Raw genomic sequence first — 19,734 nt, forward strand, 5'->3', positions numbered from 1 at the left:
ATACCCAGCGACCGCAATATCAATACCAAACACTCCACCTCCACCTCCACCTCCACCTCCACACCCACACCCCACCCACACCCCATACGACAAACACCCCTCCAACACATCAAAATCCGAATCATGAAAAAGAATCACCAACATTCTCCCTCCTTCTTTCCCTTCTCTCCCTCCCAAACAATCCTACATTGTGAGATATCGCGTTCACATCACATCAAATCACTAAACCTTACAATACAATACAACACATCTCCCCCAACCCCTCTAAGAAGATATCCTTCTAGAAACCTATCTACACATACTACATACTACATATTACATATTACATATTACATATTACATATTACATATTACATATTACATATTACATATTACATATTACATATTACATATTACATATTACATACCTAAGTACATAAAGTACTCGTAACCCCCATTCCGAGTTGGAGTTGCGAGATGCGGGATGAAATAGATGAGAAGATCTTTGCGAGAAATATTCAGTGTATATACGTATGTATGTATATCTGAGAATCGTTCTTGATGGGTTGTTCTGCGTCAATTTGGATTCGAATGAAGACATTATAGGTGAAGAAAAGAGCCTTGGCTCGGGATTCATTCTAATATGTATGGGGAAAAAACGTATCACCTGGAAAGATTCCCGCAAACCACTTGGGTTATAGATCTTTTTGAGTCACCAGTTCGTGTATGATATCAAATATCGAACCACCAGAAGAAAAGACAGAGAAAGAGAGTGAGACATACTGTATGAGATGGGAACATTATTCGCAGACAACACTCATATATCATATTTGTATGTCGCTTTACAAGCTATTATCGTGACCCTTCCTACCCCCTACCCTATCTCAGTTTCGTCGCTACCATTCTCTCCCATTTCCAATCGATATACATCTCCCCCTGCCCCCTCCAAAGCATATCCAACTTCTTCTCCTCCCAATCCCTTCAAAAACCACAACGCTTCCTCTTCAATCCCAAAACTAACAACCGCCCCCTTCCGCTCATTTTACATGCCATGTCATTTTGTTGACCAAGAAGACGATTAGAACAGCCCTTGCTATCTACAAGAGACCCATGGATTCATACAAAAACGCCCAATCCAATTAAACGCCCGGCCAAATTTCAAAACCTCTCCAGCCTTTCAGTTTCTGCTCGCGTGATGCAATAAAATGCAATATGAGCCCTGGTATTCTTATCTCATGCCATATCACCCCCCATCTGTACTTCCACCATTACATTCGGTTTTCGATTACTTCCTAGCTTTACAATATGGCTTTTCAGTAGTTAAAGCCGCCATAATTCGAGTTTCGAGGTTGGTGACCGGGACTGTGTTGATAGTCCATGTCTTGATACACAGTGGTTCTTCGGTCATCTTCGAGAAGGTCCTTGACTTCCCAGTTGTTCTGCTTGATACCAACTGAAAATTCAAGATCGTCTTTAGTGATAGAGTCCCAGTACTATTTACAGTGTTAATCAGTATAAAATTAGAAAATTCAGATATAGAACTAGGACTGACCTTGTAAATCATCATCACTGCGAGAAGATTGGCGATTGAAGCGAAGAATAATCCATCCAAATAGTGGCTGATAGCATTGCAAATGCTGGTACTGAAAGCGTAAAGAACAACTTGTCCCGCGACGAAGAAGAAGAAGGCAAAAGAGAGTTCACCCAATGGCCAACGATCCTGGAGAGTGTTCACAACAAGAATTACTTGCATAATACCGTAAATAGCTAACTCAATAGCAGATAGTAGGTATAGCACAACGAAGAGTCCAATAGTTCGAGTGGGTCCAAGTCCTGCCCAGGACATATAGGTAGCGAGGGAAACGAGGAACGTAAGGATGAACATGGCGGCACTGATTGAGCGAAGGAGCCAAACTGAAATTCGTGTTCCATCTTCATATAATTGGAATCCAACAAATCCATTAATCAATAAACAGACAGTAAGGGCAGATGTGAGACCATTTTGTACAGCCGAGAAGTATGGGTATGGTCCAGTCCCAGGTGGAATAACACCAGCATCAAGAAGTAATGTAAAGAATGTGAGGAGCATATATATGTAGAAGAAAGTTGTGATTTCTTTTCGGCCTGAAAAATGTTGCATTAGTTTCCATCATTTTACTCACTCTTCATCTTCAGATACACCCCGGCCTAACCTACCAACAGCAGTAAATTTACTCCTGACGTGCAATATCATAATAACCGTCATAATTAACGCGAGGATGTGTACGAAGCTTGCGGCTCCTTGAAATATGATCGTGTTGGCCAACTCAATATTGCGCGAATAACAATTTGCCTCAATGCCATGACTTCCCGCGATTGTTGTTATCGCTCCGACCTCTGCACATAATGGAAGCGCTGCTTGTTCGCAGATCGAGTAAAAGTCCCCAAAGCCCATCGTGAATTATATTGTTGTCGTTCGACGTACTTAGAGATATTCTGAGGAGGTTGGAAGTCGAATGTTGTTGGGCGCGAGGAATGCCCGCGAACACAATGGAATGGTTATCAGCTATCTCAAAACTGCAGCAAGTGAATGTGGTGTAGCAAAAATAAAACTAGCGATCGTAATTGTGTAGGTCGATATTAATCTAGCAATATTTTGATGAAATGCAAAGATTGTGAATGTGTGAATGATGGCGAGTCGTCGTTGCGACCAAGGGGGAGAAAGAATGCACCAATAGCATTGATTAATCTTGGACATCTCGTATGCCCCCTGGCAACTAGGTAGTTCTCGTTGGCGGCGAAACCACTCTTTCGACCGACCAAAAATAGAACTTTTGGCCTTAGTCATGAGGTTGGTGATGGCATAAAATCAGATGACATTCACGTGAGCAACATCACATTGGGAAAATTAGACACTCAGAGATTATATCCATTACAATCTGTCCTTGATCATGGCCTTTTGGAATAATGCTTGATAGGAAACCGGCCAATATCAAACTTTGACGACATTGCCAGTAGTACAACCGACCTACCATCGTTTCACCTTAAGTAGTACGCTCGTTATGATAAGTCACGAATTACGATCCAAATGAAATGCGAATTCCCCGCTGGCCCAGCATAATGTATAAGGATGAATTGGAAACTTGTCAAATTTAAAAGACGATGGTGGCACCCATCGTATTTCCTGGATTGAACTGTCGGTATGCGGCAATCTCAACCACAATGCTCACAATCTTAGCCACAAGAACAATTCCACTTTCGGTTTTCGGGATCATTTGTACAACGGGCGGGTACGGGGCGTATGTTGCTTGACATACAACAGACTTTGGCTGGCCGGATGTTCCTCTGCAACCTACCCGTTCACGCAAAAACATGTACGAGGCTGGATATTTGATGGGAAATCGGCCTCTCTTTTCATAGAGTACCTGAGTTCCAATCGCTGAGACCTTCCTGGGCACGCGCATATAATCATGACTCTTGCTGATGTGTTCATGGTGATAGTAAGACCCTTAGTCTTTCATTCATATAAGACATCGGCCTGATCGCTTAATGCGAGTTTGAATCTCGGGAGGTGGAAGATTATCACTTGGAAAATCCATCCCATGAGGTGAGGCAGCCCGGCTAAGATGGTGAAATATTGTAATGTGATATATGTGTGGAACATGGATTCTCAATCAAATGATCCAGGAGTGTTGGCGTCGATGGTTGGTAGACATGTGTTAATTGCGAATTCGAATTGCTGATGAATTGCTGATGAGGGATCCAGTTTTCAACCTGGAGATGTTACCTGATGTTGGGTGTGCGGCCTTTTGCATTGATTAGATGCAGTAGCGACAGGGGGTCCTTTGCACCGGAGGACATGCTGAACCTACCGAGCAGGCTTGTATTCCTTCCTTTAAGATCAGCCAGCTTTCAAGGACAGCTTGTCTGCATATGACCGGTGAGTTTGGTTGTAATATTTGGAAAGCCTAGGTAGGTCTTAGCAGCAGAAAAAGACGGGAAAGGTAAATCTAGTTTGCCGTGTTGTTCGGTGGGGGGCTTAAAGGAGTAGCATGACAGATTGTTCAAGTGGTGGTGTAACGCTGGAAAGGAAAAGTTGGTTGATGAGTAGCCAGATAGCAAGCACAGCCGGTAAAGAACACGAATGACTTGTCGTTTTTCTTTTCCTGCTAGTAATCATAAACACAACGGGCAAGCATCTCTGCATGCGACGTCGAACAAGCTGACCGAGCAGATCGCCCATTTCTGCGGTTCTGTATCTTTACAATATTACGTGGGCATGATATTATAGTACAGCCACAAGATGCCATGGTATGGGTAGGTATGGGTTTAAGTGGCCGGTAGCTTAGCAGTCTTAGAATGGCGAGAATCAAATGCTAATTCCGTGATGTCGTGGAATTTTGCCGGGTATCTGAGTGCATAATGTTCGAGTCCAAATTTCTTGTCGGCGTTGCTCAGCCTGGCCTAACATTATTGATACCGTATTCGAAACGATTCCATGTTAGAAATGGTGAGCATCTTATCCCATTAGTAGTATCCGCACCCAAGAAAGTATATTGTGAAAATTATCTTGGGTCTGCCGAGGGTTTTTTTCTTTCCTTCCAGATAGTGTAGGATTGGAAAGGGGGGCAACTTCCGTAACCGTCGCATCCCAAAGTCTAGACATAAGGGGTGCTACCATACAGAATAACGATACCGTACCAAACAAATTTGTAGACCAAGTTGTAGACCGAGCGTACTTGTGTAGACTCGCATTTCGATGTGCCAATAGTCACTCCAATAGGTAGCCAGTTATCAGTCGATCGATAGTGTTGCAGGGCATGCAAGATAGATTGAAACTTGATCATTATGGCTCGAGTGGCTATACCAGGTTTGACCGTACAAGGTAAAATGCGTATCTACTCTCGCTAGGTACTCGAATGATTTTGGTTTCTGTTTGCCTTTCACTTCCTTGAGGTTCCTTCCCACTTTCAACTTGCAAGCTGAAGGAAAGAAGAAGCCGGAGCTTATCACACTGGGGTATGTATGAAAATGATCCCAGACAAGTGTTCAAAATTCTAGAGATGTAGAATGCCAATCCCACTCTCCCCACGCTAAAATGAGAGAACGAACGGTCTACGGCGCTTGTGGCCACTCATCTGCAGTGAGCCATCCACAAAGCCAAAAAAAAAAAAAAAAGACCACACCAAGATTTGATTCGATTGGGAAATTGGAAAAGGACCAGCAGCAGCAAGGTATTTTACCTAGATACTATAGCTTCTTTCGTATATATACCATACCGAGCATACTTTACAAAGTTGTTCCGGGAGATCTAATAGTTCTTCTCCCCAATGAGTTACAGCCAGTTAAGACTCAATAGATGACGAATTCTTCTCGTATGCAGTAAGTACTAGATTAGACAGATGCCGATTGTCCTATCTTGCCTAGACCATCTCGAGACCCTATAGCCAATCACACATGGTGTAAAAGTCAATTTCAGTTGAGTAGGACATCCATTACTTCGTACATTGCTGCGTGGACTGTAAAAAAACTGGAGAATTGAGGTCTTTTCTTGACCCGTTGATGTGACAATATGACAATATCACAACGATGAAGATCCTTGGTAAAGTACCGAGTAGGACAAGTAAAGTTCTCAGTTCTCTTTCCCTATTAGCTAAATTTTTAGAAGCATTTATAAATTATCATGCAAGTCAAACCGAAACCCAAGGAGTCGATCAATATTACCTGTATTCAATATCTTATATCGTTCTATGAATGGTTGACATCCAGATTGATATCCAGGTTGATATCCAGGTATGAAATTTGAAGTTTGAAGTTTGAACACGCTTTCCATTCGTTCACCTCCTAAAAATACGGGTTACGGAGCAGGTCGTCTAACAATTACGAAGTATACAATTATAGAACTTACAACATGCTTTACCGTTGTCCCAAAGGCCCCCTCCCGAGTCCCCTCCTCCTCAACTAGTTTTAGATATTCGTTAAGAGACTTTTTATCTGCGTTCCAAGATACGAATGTGAATGTCACTGTGATATCAGTTTGGAACCTTAGAATCAAGTTCTGATGGTCTTACCACGCTCACTCTATTTGATAAATCAGCGTCACGCTTCTGATGCTATCCATACCTAGGCGTCGTCAATCAATGCCCCGAATCATATCATTCCTTCGAATCCTCCCCTCCTTATTCCTTGATCTCAAACTCCTCCTAAAATGGATGCGGTGAAATAGTAACTCTCTAACGTGCATTTTCTCAGAGAAGCATAGAAAGTATCCATATCCATTTGATCCAATCCCACACACATATTCGAGAACTGGAAAGGCTGTGCCGCAGCCGGGTCCGGGCAAAGGTTCTTGTGAGTGTGCTCAAGACTTCAAGGTTCTCATTTCGATATTACTGGATGCATCCTCTGAGCCTTCCCCTCACCACCTGAAGAAAGGCTTGAGGGTCGCATGAGCTGTAACGCGAATTGAGTGGAGCATTGGACCGCGGTTGACAAATTCAATTTACGACAACTTCGTACAGCGTGTGTTCCGAGAAAGAGTGAAAAACGGCACGCGCGGACATGTGCCTCTGAAGAGCAAGGACAAGTCAGACTAATTTCCAAAGCTAACACTTACTCCGTACAAGCAGGCAATTTGAAGCGGCGGTAGGTTACGGAGAAACATAGGAAACGGAACAAGGAGTACAGCGATTGTTAGCTAGATGGAAATATGCGTCGTCCTCGGTCCTCCTTCAACCCAACCTTCCAAGGAATTTTCCAGGTGAAGGAATCCATGGAACATTGAATTGGAACCAAGAGGGTTACTCTATACTCTGACTCAGATTAATGATGGCGACACACACGCAAGAAGGTCTAAAAACAATTATCGGATCACCAACAAAAGACGATGGTATGACACACTCTTCTTTCATCGCAGCCACCGTTTTCCGCCCCCGCTCTGCATACACAAAACAGGACCGACCGGCGAGCAAGGAAGTAGGTGAACACAATACACTGGCAGCGGAACGAATCTGTCCATGCCTTCCAGTTTTGCCAAACCAGACCAAACCATATCCAACATCATCGAGCTCAACCTTCATCAATACATTACATAGCGTATTATTTTTATGCACCTTGCCCCTTCATATCAATCATCCGCATACGGCATGTAGGATGTAAGTGCAGGAAGATAGCAAAGGAAAATAGCGGGTGGATAGACGGTGATATGCTCAGATGATGGATGGAGCATAGGTATTAAGCAGGGTTACGATACCAGCTAAATAAAGTAGGTGAATTTCATGTTAGGTTTGATGTATCCGAATCGCTATCCGTTTAGTATCTCATCCCACCTCATTCCTAAACTTAGCTGTACAAGTAATAAGTACTATATCTAAATCAGGTCTTGTTCGGCGCGTGAAGAATGAATTATGTATGTGAAGGGGGTAGCGAATCCTCGATTCTACAGGGAAATCACCGTGTAAAGGAAAATTTATATTGCACCGACAAACGAATACGTACACAGATAATCATTGAATGGAACGCAAGAACAAATTGCTTGATACACTTCAAAGTCTTATACCTAGATGCTGTATATTTGTGAAGATCGATGTGTACTAGCCAAGATAGATTTTGCTTGGGCCCAACAAATGAACATTGCCCCTCCTCTTACTTCCCCACCATCTTCGAAATTCCATCTAATCATCGATCTAAATCCATTAAACTTCCCTTTCACGTACAGCACTGAAGACAAATATGTAGACCACGCGATTTGCGAGTCGCGTAAAGTGGAAAGAGCGGAATTCTTGGACTCTTGTCAGGGGGGGGGAGTTAAATTTCTTCGATGATGGTGACCTGCACCTAAGTTCAAAATCTAGAAGCACCGGTGGCATTCAATCGTTGGCGAGCAAGATACGAGAAAGGTTTCGATCATCAGCAATATGTGTTAGCAAACTATTCACATATTGCCATTTCCCCCTTCCTTGTTATGTGTTTCTCCACAAACTTTGACGGTAGGTAGGGTTCTATCATCTATGGAAGCACCGCCCAACGGCTGAGTACGAAAGAAAAGAACCCAGAACCAACTACGACGATGGGTTGTGGGAACGGAATTTAGTAAATCGAAGTCCACAATTCAATAACCACACCCTCAACCAGGATCGACACCGATGGCTATAATAATTTAGTTAATTTTATCCATTCCATTCTCTGCCGGAAATTGTTGGAATGGAATGGTGGATGAACCAACGGCTTAAAATTTTGAAAGCTGCATTTCCCCTTGAAAAAGGAGTGTTTCGAACAAAGATCATCAGTTCAGCTAATAAAAATGCAGCAAGCTACGTACATTTACTTTTTGCTTTCTAGGGTGTGTATATAAAATAATGATTATTTTGTATGGCTTGTATAGTAAGCAATATATATGATTGAGCGTCCGCATGTCGTATACACCAGTCAATGCCCAGCTGACGAACCGGATGATGAGGATCCAATCATTGGTGTGGGATTAAGTGATTAGATTGGTGAACGGGGGCGGCGCCCATCGGACTTGGGAAGAATCTGAGAAGTTCAGCCACAAAAAGTGTAAGTCTCTCCCAGAATCACGGGTCAATTTTGGGAAAATGTGCCGATGGATGATCATGGAAAAGTCTCATCTTCATTCACACAGCCTGACTGACTGATACAACACAGAAGAAGTCAGGCCATAGGTGGCCCCCCCTGTAGGAGGGTACTTGCGGATCATGTTTGATATATTTGACTCAGTGACTGGTAGGAACTTTGCTTATGCTACTGCCTCAGCAGGGCCTGCCTTGCTTACGTAGAGGGAAGGAAACCTTTCTCGATATCATTTTGGGGCAGGCGAGCGAAGGAAAAATGTGATTGTGCAAAAGAAGAAAAGAGAGATCCTAAAATTTGACACCAATCATATGAGGGAGAAGCGGTGGAACGTCAATATCTGCAGCCTGGAAGACGGAAACGAATCCCCTCACCCCTCATCGATGATATCGCATCGATTTGATTATTCAGGATCCCGAGCGTCGTTGTCAATTGCATACGAAGTGAGTACATACGAGTAGACGGTCTGCATTATTGCCTAGGACTCAGGAGGGGGCTTTGAGATTTGTATGGAGAAACGAGCTTCGACGACGCGCCTTTTCTCGCTTGGCCACTGAAGAGGAAAGCTTCGTAGCTTGAAAGTAATCCTATCCTATCTCGATTATCCTAGAAACACTTCATCTCCTTGGTCCATTCTTGCCGTGTTGTGCTTTCGTACCGATGCTATGGCAATCGAAAATGGTAGGTTTGATTAGACCTCATAGTCAGATGGAACATGAAGCGTAACGCTAGGTGTCAACGAATGATTGTCAATAGTGGCACACTGCTGATACATCGACATATTTCCCAAACAATTACCAATCGAATTCAACCACCAAAATCCTCACTTCCACTAGTATTTTGATCAATTATGATCACTTCTTTCATCCTTACACTCCACCCCTTCTCCTCCTCCGTGTACTAACAGATTTAGACGACCTAGCACCATGTCTATCTTCATAACATTCCCTTACATTTTATTACTGCACAAGCACAAGTCTCATTTCAAGGACCAATCACCAGGGAGTATTCGCAGCACACGAATGGTAGTCAATGCTTCTGCATTACGGAGTACTCTTACGCCGGGCTTCTAGCACTGCAACTGGCAAGGCTTTGATCATTCACACATCCGTATTGACCGTGGTACCGTCATATCACAAGAAGGGAAAACAGAGAGACTGGCGCGTACGCATTGATAATCCTAGTTTGTCTCTCTGTTCTGGCCTTCCTTTCCCTTGCAAGACTGAATAGGCAAGACTCTGCCTTTCTATGTGCGTGCCAGCAACATTCAATTTCTGCTGCACCGCTTTCCACTGTTCCACGCGCTACGCTCCACCACAAAAGAAAAGCATCAGCGTGAAAGTGTTGCAAACATCACCGCTCCCTATCGTGTTGCCCAGGTGCCCTCGTCAGATTGGTAGCTCATGGATTATGTGTGCAGCACTCCTTGTATGTAATTCGATATACCTCGTAGTTCAAATTTCACATAGTGTCTTGACTCTACCAACGAGGCATGCACATATATTAGTGAATGAATGCTTCGGATCATTCGGTGCTGTTGTCATTTACCTTCGTGAGGAAGAATGGGTTCAAATGAAATACGAAGCCCGAAGGAGTAATAATTAATATATCGAGCTAAAAATCAGCCCCAATCTGTCGGTTGGAATTCTACGGAGTAGTCAATTTTATAGATCAACTTATCGATTTGCCAAATGGAAAGGGAAAAGGCCAGTTTGATAAAATGTCAATCCATTTCCATCCCAAAGGCCAAGAGCTGCATATCTCCCCAGACACGAACAGAACACTAGGTCTGGACCCGACCACTTCTTTAGATGTAATTCATTCAATATATGTTGCCACTTTAAAGCTAGGAAGCCAGCTTGCTTGTAGCCAATCAAACAGGCCACCTCAGGTGAAAAAGAAGACCAAACACATGCGAGGCAATCAAAAGGCAATGACGCGGAGCAAAGAAGGAAGAGCAGAGAAGGCGTAACCGATACATTATTCATCTGTGAGTGAGTGTGATTCAAAGACCGCCAGAGCCAGCCTCAATGGAAAGATTTAGACACATTTTTTATATTCAGACCCTCCCGAGCCTCCCTTCTACCTTCAACCCAGACCAATCTCATTATTCATTCCATTGAAGAAAAACAGGATTAGCTTGCTTTTTTTTTTTTTTTTTTTGATATATGATACCTACCTACATACACACATACCTCCCTACACACACACACACACACACACACACATACCGGTACACAACTGGCTGGCCTTCGTTTTGCGTCGCCTTCCATTTTGAAAAGCTTGAAAAGTTGTTTTCTCACACAAACTCCTTCTCGTCCTAACCCCATCCATCGAATTCATATCATATACACTTTTGATAGGTGGCCCTTTGTATCCCTGCACACAATCCCCGAAATCCTAATTATCATCATCATTCTTATATAATCCTGGCCGATTGATAACTTTTTTACACTTTTTCTTACATTGCACTAGCTGGGAGGCTAGCAGCCCTAGTACCAAGCCCTTTCTTTCCTAATGTGCATAGGTACTAGCTTGGTATTATTTATTGTGTCTAACAGACAGACTAATTTGGAATCTCTCGTAGGAAAAGGATCCTTCCTTTCTTCCTTTCTTTCGTTGCATCCATCTTGTTTCTTCTTGCAGGCACGCAGGCACGCAGGCAGGTGCAATGGCTTTGGAAGAGGAGGAAAAAAAGTCCTTCTAAAACAAATAAATTGATTTTATTTTATCATTTATCCCAGTCATACGTCGACCTAGGTTTGAAGTGGTGTGTTTTCTCAAACTATCTTATCCACATTCACTCAACTACTCCTCTCGCACACTCTCCCTCTCTCCTTGTACCTGGCTCTCTGCCTGTGACATCAATGAATGCTTCAATCAGCCTCCACTTTCTTCTAGTACCATACTCTCAATTCCATATTTCCATTTCCATTTCCATTTTCATAACCATAACCCTTTGTCTTTCGTACCATACCAGACAAGATCAATCTCCATACCAATGATACTATAATCATTGCGTATCCGTATCTAATACAGATTCAACCCTAGTTGATTCTTTTACATATCGGTCGGTATTGTACCTAGGTATCATTCCGATATTTCACATTATTCGTTCCTTCTTTCATAGTCTCTTCTCTCTTGATCCAACGTCTCCAATTTTATATCCATACATTATTTGTTATAATTGTTTCCCATTACTTCATTCACACCATCAGGAAGCTCAGATTCCTAACATCTCTCTCACATATCTCCCAGCTCCTAAGACACTTTTTCTCTATCTCTCTTACTTTCCCTGGCTTGAGATATATTCATCAAGCCAAAGTTCAATATTGTGTTCCTTGTCTTCTGCTACTCTCAAAGTTTCGACCCGTTTAGGAAAGTTTCCTCAATATCAACCGACTCCTTCCTCATTGAAGAAAGATCAATTCACTTCATAAACTACTCTACTCAGAATTACTTTACACTCCACAGATCGGCAGCGGCCTACTAACTATCTTCTCGGCTTCGTTCATTCCAAAATATCTAATAGTACGTTGAATCTCTGTACGACGGGATTAGACGAACTTTCCATGGCTTCGCGGATAGCCCAATCTTAGCTTTGATAGTTCGTCTTCACCTTCGACTACCACTGGTAAAACTCATAGAAACACATAACGCGTGTCGAGAATCACTTGAAGATAGTTGCCATTCGATCTGGAATTCGAATTCCACACATACCACCTTATTTCGAATCTTCTCCGAGCAGCAACCCTTAATCCTTCGAGAAAAAGCAATCCCTCTTCGAAAGTCAACATACACGTTCATTCCCAAATGCATCAGACTTCAGTTAGACCGGCTCCGTTCAGTTTTCTTTTACCTCCTACACCACAGACTCCCTTTGGAATAGATCGTCGGAAGGACATTGGTTTTCCCCTAACACTTCCACAAATAAATCAGTCAAGATATATAGAAGCTCCGGTCAGAGTTGGGCTTCGAACACCACCCGAAGACGATATGCACGCAACGTATCCAACTTCTCAATATCAAAACTACAAGAGTCGGCAGAATGAAGATTACCCAGCGTCAATCAATGCCGGCAGGATGAACGATTACGATGGACCAGCTTGTCATTCGCGAAAGCCTTCGTTAATCCCCCAAGCGCCGGGAGCTCACATTAATAGTGCGATAAAAAACTCAGAGACCTTGCAGCCTGAGTCGTCTTATAACTGGCCTCCAGTGACGGAAAACCATCAATCTCAAGCTACTGCCCTGTCTAAATTGGAGTCTGAATCCACTCGAAAGCCGCAAGCCAAAAAGCCATCAACTACAGATACTATTCACCCCAGTTTGCAAATCCCAAAATCAATAAATGACAGCGGTGGGAGTTTAGCCGAATTTGCAGCTCAGGTAATTCACAACTCTTAATGATTCTACTCCGATCACGTTCAAGATCTGACTTTTCTAGATTACCTGTTTGTTCTGGTTTGAGTTCACCGATACTCTGAAGAGGGCGGAAAATTCGTGGGTTGGATCAACGACAACAGAAAGGCTCCGTCCAGAAGCTTTCCCATCGGTTGGGTTCACAAAATGGGTTGTTACGATTCTCATGACTACGCAGGTGTCACAAAATGTCATCTTGTTGGCACTACTTTTCATCTACCGTCTGAAATCCATTAACCCAGCAGTCAAGGGACGAAGTGGAAGCGAATACAGGCTCTTAACGGTGGCATTAATGTTGGGCAACAAATGTGAGTGGATCTGATTTTTTATGGAGTGTGAGAATTCTTGCTTACCAAAAAATAGTCCTTGATGACAATACATATACCAACAAGACATGGGCTGAAGTTTCGGGAATTTCCGTCACTGAAATCCATATCATGGAAGTCGAATTTTTGAGCAACATGCGCTACAGTTTACTTGCAACCGAAGAGGAGTGGAAGGAATGGCAACAAAAGCTTGGAAAATTTTGGAGTTTTTGTGATAGGGCAACAAAATTATCACCTCCACCCACGTACCAACCTACCCTCCCTTCACCTCCTGCATCGATGCAAGCTTCGCCTCCCACACGAACAAGTCAATACACATCCTCAGTTGGATCGAATAATCTCACCCCACAGTGGCCTGCTAGTAACAGTGTCGCTCAGTTGGTATCGCCCTTGACGACTATTTCGACTCCTTCAGACCAAGATTTCCGCCTGCATTCAAGGAAGAGAAGTTTCCCGGATGATGTTGAAGAACCGGTGGCAAAGCGTGTATCCAGGTCAACTACCTCAACGCCCAGTGACCTTGGGAATTTTAACATGGCTCCTAGACCTCGTTTACCGCCAGTACCTAACTTAACGATCTCGACAAGTCAAGCAATGAATGGGTACAACGGTCTCCCTAGCTTTTCTCAGAACGCACCACTTTTACCTCCTTTGCATGGCAGTCGAGCCATGTCCACAGTCTACCCAACCACTCCAACTTATCCACCACCTATTTTGAATCACGCCTCTACTGGAAGTCAATCTAGTGGGTCCCAAATCACTTCTTATCAACACGGTAATCAAAGTTTTGGAACACCATCTCGCCAACGTAGTCCTCATTCAGCCGTTCAGGAACTACTTGCAACAGTGCCTTCTCCGCTCAATGCGTCCTTTCCCGGAAACTCTGGTCACATTTCACCATCTGTATTCTATCAACAGCGGAACTCACCTTATAAGCCTATTCGTCACGTGAACACTCTCCTCTACCCACCACCCACTGCTTCCATGCACGATTATAATGTAAACACAAATCATATACATTATCAGCCATTGGGTAAGAGACATGATTACCGATCAGGTGTGGTGCCTGGATACGGTCATCAATCTACCAACCAATGGCCTGTACTACCTCAACCCAATTTTCACGGAGTATAAACTCCAATTTCGTCAACTGATACTAGCTGTGTCGAATTATTTTCATTGTTTCTAGAAACAAAAAAGAGTCGAACTTACCCTTGGAAGAAAGGGAATTCGCATGATATGAGCATTTTAGCCGGGGCGTTTGTTTATCGTTTTTTCTTAGGGGTCAGCGAAGTTTCATTGCATATTTATTAGCAAGCAGCTGTTATACCATTATTTGCATGCATTAAGACGGGTGTTTTGGGAGTCCCTTAAATAGGGGGACATTGTATTTTTTAGTCGGACATTTCTGACGTTTTCTTCTCATGAAGAACGAATTCGTGATTGGCAAGATGATATTCTGATCTATGGGATTATGTTAGATCGGTGGAGGGTTATGATTAGTACAAGAAGGGATCAATGGTATTTAAGCGGAATGGCAGAATGTATTGGGAACGTCCTCTCATGGAACAGAAGGCTTGTTTGAAGAGATGGATTGGGGGAGGAAATCTAGAGCATTGTAGCTCGATTGATACATTGGCCTGGAATATCCTTGCCATACAGTTCACTTAATGGATAGGTTCGGTCAGATATACGACATATAACTTGTGCGTTGCTTTACTAGTTTATTCTAGTGTGTGTGATGCACAACTTCGCCTGCTGGATATTGTGCGTCCTAGCAACTAGGGGAACATCAAGAGAAGAGAGAAATATAATTGAAATAAATATTGATACCCCCAAACTTCGTAGCATATTCTGTTTTACTTTGCCAGTGTTGTGTGTGATGTCTGCAATCGACTATTGTCTCTGATACAGGTGTGGATTTGACAAAGTACCTTGTGCTGTGTGCACCCAGGGAATACGTAAGTTTATTCGAGAACGCCTGAGGAAGCGTCGCTCTGGGTTTGAGGGTGGATTTTGATATGGATATAGGTTGCCGTTCTTATTAATCTTGTTCTTGGGCTTACGCTTAACTTTCGAATGAGTGAATCTTGGGAAACGTGCGAGAGATACCTAGGTACTTGCTTGAGATATATGTTTTGTCATGCTGCTCCAGCTGTTGTGGATGAGTCAGAGGGGAAGGTGGTGGTGGGTGGTGGGTGGGGTGGCTTGTAATGCTTAGAGTGCCCGGGTGAATTATTATTTGTGCCTCATGGGGTGGGTTGATCTTTAGTCTTTCATGTCTGATTGTCTGATTGTCACGAGGGATTGGGATTGGGATTGGGATTGGGATTGGGATTGGGATTGGGATTGGGATTGGGATTGGGATTGGGATTGGGATTGGGATTGGGATTGGGATTGGGATTGGGATTGGGATCGTGACTTGTGAGGAAGAAAGAATCTGGGTAAGGTTATGGTGCATTGTTGATAGCTAGCTAGCTAGCTAGCTGGTTGTGTTGGATAGCGATGGTTTGGAATCTAGGGTGGGATGGAATGTGGATGGGTATGGGTATTTGGGTGTTTGAATATTTGAATATGCGAAATTGTGTGTGTGTGTGTGTGTGTGTGTGTTATATTAATATCGGAATGTACTTTACTCTCTTGAAGATCCTGCTGAGAAACCCTTGGAGGGTTTGTATTCTGTATGTGGATTGGGATAGCGAATGGTGAATGGTGAATGGCGAATGGTGTATGGAAGAGAAGGAAGAGAAGGAAGAGAAGGAAAGGAACTTCAAGCAACCAATCTTTGGGATCGAGAAAGCTATCGATCGATCGATCGATGGATACGAGGAAGAGAAACTTTCCTTTCCCACGCGAGGACCGCGAAGATATGGACGTGGAAAGGAGTGTTGATCTGAGGGTTACGGTGCGTGCTGCTGCTATTTATCTTGTACGTCACCTAGGGAGATCGTGATTATCTGCTGAGTGTTTAGACCGTAGTAGAAATTGTCTTTCTTTATATCTGATGTATGGGCGTGAGCTTGAGGCTTCCCAGAGGATATAGAGATGTGCGGTGCTGGGAATGAAACGATCAGTAACTGGAGAATGAATGTATTTTCAATGTATCATGTGCTGTTCTGTAGAGCTGCTGGGATGCGAGTTTCCTACTGCGTAATGTTTGGGGTGGACGCGTGGTTTTTATTCAAGAGCGGCGTTTGGTGGGACGAGGGATGTTTGAGAGATCTGTGGTATGTTTTCTGAGATGATGGGTTGGGTTGGGTTGGGTTGTTTGTTCTGTTGGTTGTGGATGGTATGATTTGTACTTACTTGTACTCTTCACCAACTTCGTAGACTCATACAAAAGATTATATCATACATATCATACAATATCACATCCCTATCGCGCAATACACCCCTTCAATACCTCAAGACTCATATAATTAGACGAAGAAAGAAACCCCGATCAAGCTTCGAAATTCTTTCCTGGAACTAGAGATTAGATCGTAAGCATCAAATCGATATACGCTTGCAAGGAATGCGCGAATGGGGGTTAAGAAAACTAAGATCTCTGTATTGAAGATGAGTATCATTGACTCTGGCTCGGGAACAGCGAGTGGGATTGGAAAGTCGGGGATTTGGTGTTTGATGGATTTGACATGTTTTACTTTGTAGCTGTGATTTTATTGTTGGTATGACTTGTAGCGCTCGAATTATAAGATATAAGTAGAAGTAGATCTGGTGTGAAAGAAAGCGCAATGGGGTATGGTTGGTGACGAAGTGTGTGAAGTGAAGGATATGTGCGAGATGTTTGTTAATCTTAATATTGACTACATTGCTTTCCTATGTATTGATTCAATATGCGAAAATATACACGCATGCGTGCATGCCACAACGGATTTTCGCCGCGGTTTTGGCAAGAATGAATGTGTACTTGCAGCTTGATATGCCAACATTTTCATACACATTCCCCTACAAGCTACTGCCTAAGGATCTCTTTCCCCTCAGTCATTTGATATAACACCACCTGACAGGGTAATCTCATTTTCATGCTGTTGTGATGCTCCATAATTTGGTATGGGAATTTATATTTTGTCGTGCAATGGATAATATTTAGATAGATATATACTCCAGGCTTACCCTTGATTTAGTACAGGGTGCATGTGCAGGTTTCTCTTGTTCTTCCTGCTAACAAGTGATAGTTCTATAAATTAGAACAAAAAGTATATGTATGCTACATACTTGGAATGAGATGAGCGAGAAACTGTACTTAATTAGGCCTGCGCGTGCTGAAAAGTTATACCTGACTTCACAGCCTTAATAGTGATTGTCGGCAGCGACTTAGTGAAATGTGTTGCATCAAATTAACATGGTCCATTGACGAGGAAATTTCGAATATGGCTTACTAGAGCTTCTCATCGCATGGACTTCCATGGGATATAGATCATCATTGCTGTAGATTGCTATTCTTAAGCTTGGTCTGATGCTATTCAAAGAAAGTACTGGTGGAGCATTGCCATTGTCCACCATTCTTACTATTTTCTCCCAGTCATGTTGAAAGCGTGCAGTCTTACTTGGGATCTAAACGCCATGAACTTACATGAATAAGATAGGACAGGTAGCCTCGCCATGATAGCCTGCGTGTGGAAGAATCAGGGAGAATGAGAATACAGTGAAAGCATGGATCGCTTGATACATGACAGCTGAAATTGAAGGATAAGAAGCGGGAACCCGAGTCAGGCTGCAGCGAGAGTAAGAAAGCTGATGAGCCTCCTTTGCCTTAAATAGAAAAATACAGCTTTGATATTGTTCTACTGGCTTACATGACTCTTACAGCAAAATCAGCGAACGCTACCAATCAATGCATCAATATCTAACCGAGTGCGTATCTTCATCCCAAAAACAGATTATTCTCCATGATACGATCCGTCCATTGCCAAGTCAGATGGCGTGTAGTACTAAAGGCTGAAAATAGATTATCGGGATCAAATGGATATTCTCCGAGCCCCAGGAATCGGTGAGGTGGCTTGAGGAGATGACCTTGATTGTAGTTTCAGATGTATGTTTGAGGTTAGTGGGCCTGTCAACCTGTTCGTGATGGATCGACGATATCTCTGTATGGACCGGTATCACATTGAGGGGTCGTCGTGCGAATGAGATTTATCGGCTGTGAAGCCGAGTCGGGGAGGAATCAAATGGGATGGCGTGGTAAGCATGCGGTATGGAGATAGAGAGGATGGTGAGGTTTAGAATGCGGAGATGAAGATGTGAGCTCGCGATTGGATAGATGTTGTTTTGTTGAGATAGCGAGACGCAAAGCATACTCACTCACGTATATTGAATGAGGGGTCGTACATACGAACGCATAGAAAGGTAGCTAAAGTGAGTAATATATACGAAGAAGGTCGGTGCATAATCTTCTGTGTATCAAAAACACCTGCACTTTGGTATTATATGCAGACGTTGACGAAGATTGGATGGAACGTCTGTGTTTGCATATCCGATTTATCCCATAACTCACCCGCAAGCGCAACTCATCCGCCTTTCACAGACTCCCGAGACTGTCAGACCCCTCGAGTCTTGGAAAATTAAGCGTTGGATTAAGTTTGTTTCAAGATGGTGTGTTCAGATTGTATTTTCCGGTTTGAGTAGAAAGATATATTACGATGTGCGATTTTGGGAGATGTGATGAAGTCATCAAGGCGATCAACGTTTTCCATCTCCAGGTTGAGTGCGATTGGCCGGTTACCCCTGGATCACCCCTTGTGAGTGAGAGATGCAGAAATAACTTCAAATAAGTCTAAAGCATGTCGGTATATCAACGGCACAATACCACCTTTGATAACGAGGGATGAGGGATGAGGGATAAGGGATGAGGGGTAAAGGATAATGATTGTTACTTGGCTCGGGGCTTGATGGGGATGTGAATGTGCGTGCTTGTCTCTTAAAGACATATATTAATATAATTTCTAAGTTTCGAGTATCTTGCCTTCCTGACGGACTGGTTAGATCCTCCGAATGGTTACGCAGCTTGCAAAGTTTGTGCGTATGTTGGTTCTGCATGTCGACGTAAGTATTCAGGACAAAACTTCTCGTGAGTGGGGGGAATATATACTTTGACTTTGATAGGAAGGAGAGGAGAGTTTGAGTGAAGGAGCGGAGAAAACGTGGTCTGAATATTGGTTGGAGACGCCGCGTTTCTTTGGTGGAGATGGGGATGGGGATGGGGATGGGGATGGGGATGGATGTCGATGATAGATTAAGCACATGTGAAGTATGCCCGTGATAGTATCATTTTCCTTGCATTGCATTGGTTGGAAGATTTTGAGGGAATTCCTCCGTTTGTGACTGGATGGAAAGGAGAGAAAACCTGAAACAGAGTCCGACTTGATCGAGTAGGTAGCAACTTTGATATGTAGATAGTAGATAGTAGGTAGTAGATAGATAGATCATAGGGTCCAAT

At 43.2% G+C, this 19,734-nt stretch overlaps 2 protein-coding genes across 2 annotated transcripts; one reads left to right on the forward strand and one right to left on the reverse strand.

Moving 5' to 3' along the window:
- Positions 1-797: 797 nt before the first annotated feature.
- Positions 798-2,757, reverse strand: EAF02_006264 (uncharacterized protein). The gene is made up of 3 exons (XM_038902312.1): positions 2,176-2,757; positions 1,532-2,103; positions 798-1,472 (listed from the first exon to the last, which is right to left on the reverse strand). Exons 1-3 carry the CDS (start codon positions 2,411-2,413, stop codon positions 1,293-1,295), a joined length of 990 nt encoding a protein of 329 aa, XP_038757532.1. The 5' UTR covers positions 2,414-2,757; the 3' UTR covers positions 798-1,292.
- Positions 2,758-12,360: 9,603 nt separating this feature from the next.
- Positions 12,361-14,429, forward strand: EAF02_006265 (uncharacterized protein; the record flags this gene model as incomplete). Its single annotated transcript, XM_038902313.1, has 3 exons — positions 12,361-12,936; positions 12,995-13,277; positions 13,333-14,429. 3 exons carry the CDS (start codon positions 12,361-12,363, stop codon positions 14,427-14,429), a joined length of 1,956 nt encoding a protein of 651 aa, XP_038757533.1.
- Between the last annotated feature and the right edge of the window lie 5,305 nt (positions 14,430-19,734).

Source organism: Botrytis sinoallii (assembly GCF_014898435.1).
Source record: "Botrytis sinoallii strain Bc 23 chromosome Unknown BSIN_010, whole genome shotgun sequence".
In the NCBI taxonomy this organism is placed as follows: Eukaryota; Fungi; Ascomycota; class Leotiomycetes; order Helotiales; family Sclerotiniaceae; genus Botrytis; species Botrytis sinoallii.

Coding starts and splice junctions, on each gene's coding strand:
- EAF02_006264 (XM_038902312.1), bottom strand. CDS start 2,413: ATGGGCTTTGGGGACTTTTACTCGATCTGCGAACAAGCAGCGCTTCCA. Junction 2,104..2,175: donor GAGTAAATTTACTGCTGTTG/GTAGGTTAGGCC, acceptor AACATTTTTCAG/GCCGAAAAGAAATCACAACT. Junction 1,473..1,531: donor CAGTGATGATGATTTACAAG/GTCAGTCCTAGT, acceptor CACTGTAAATAG/TACTGGGACTCTATCACTAA.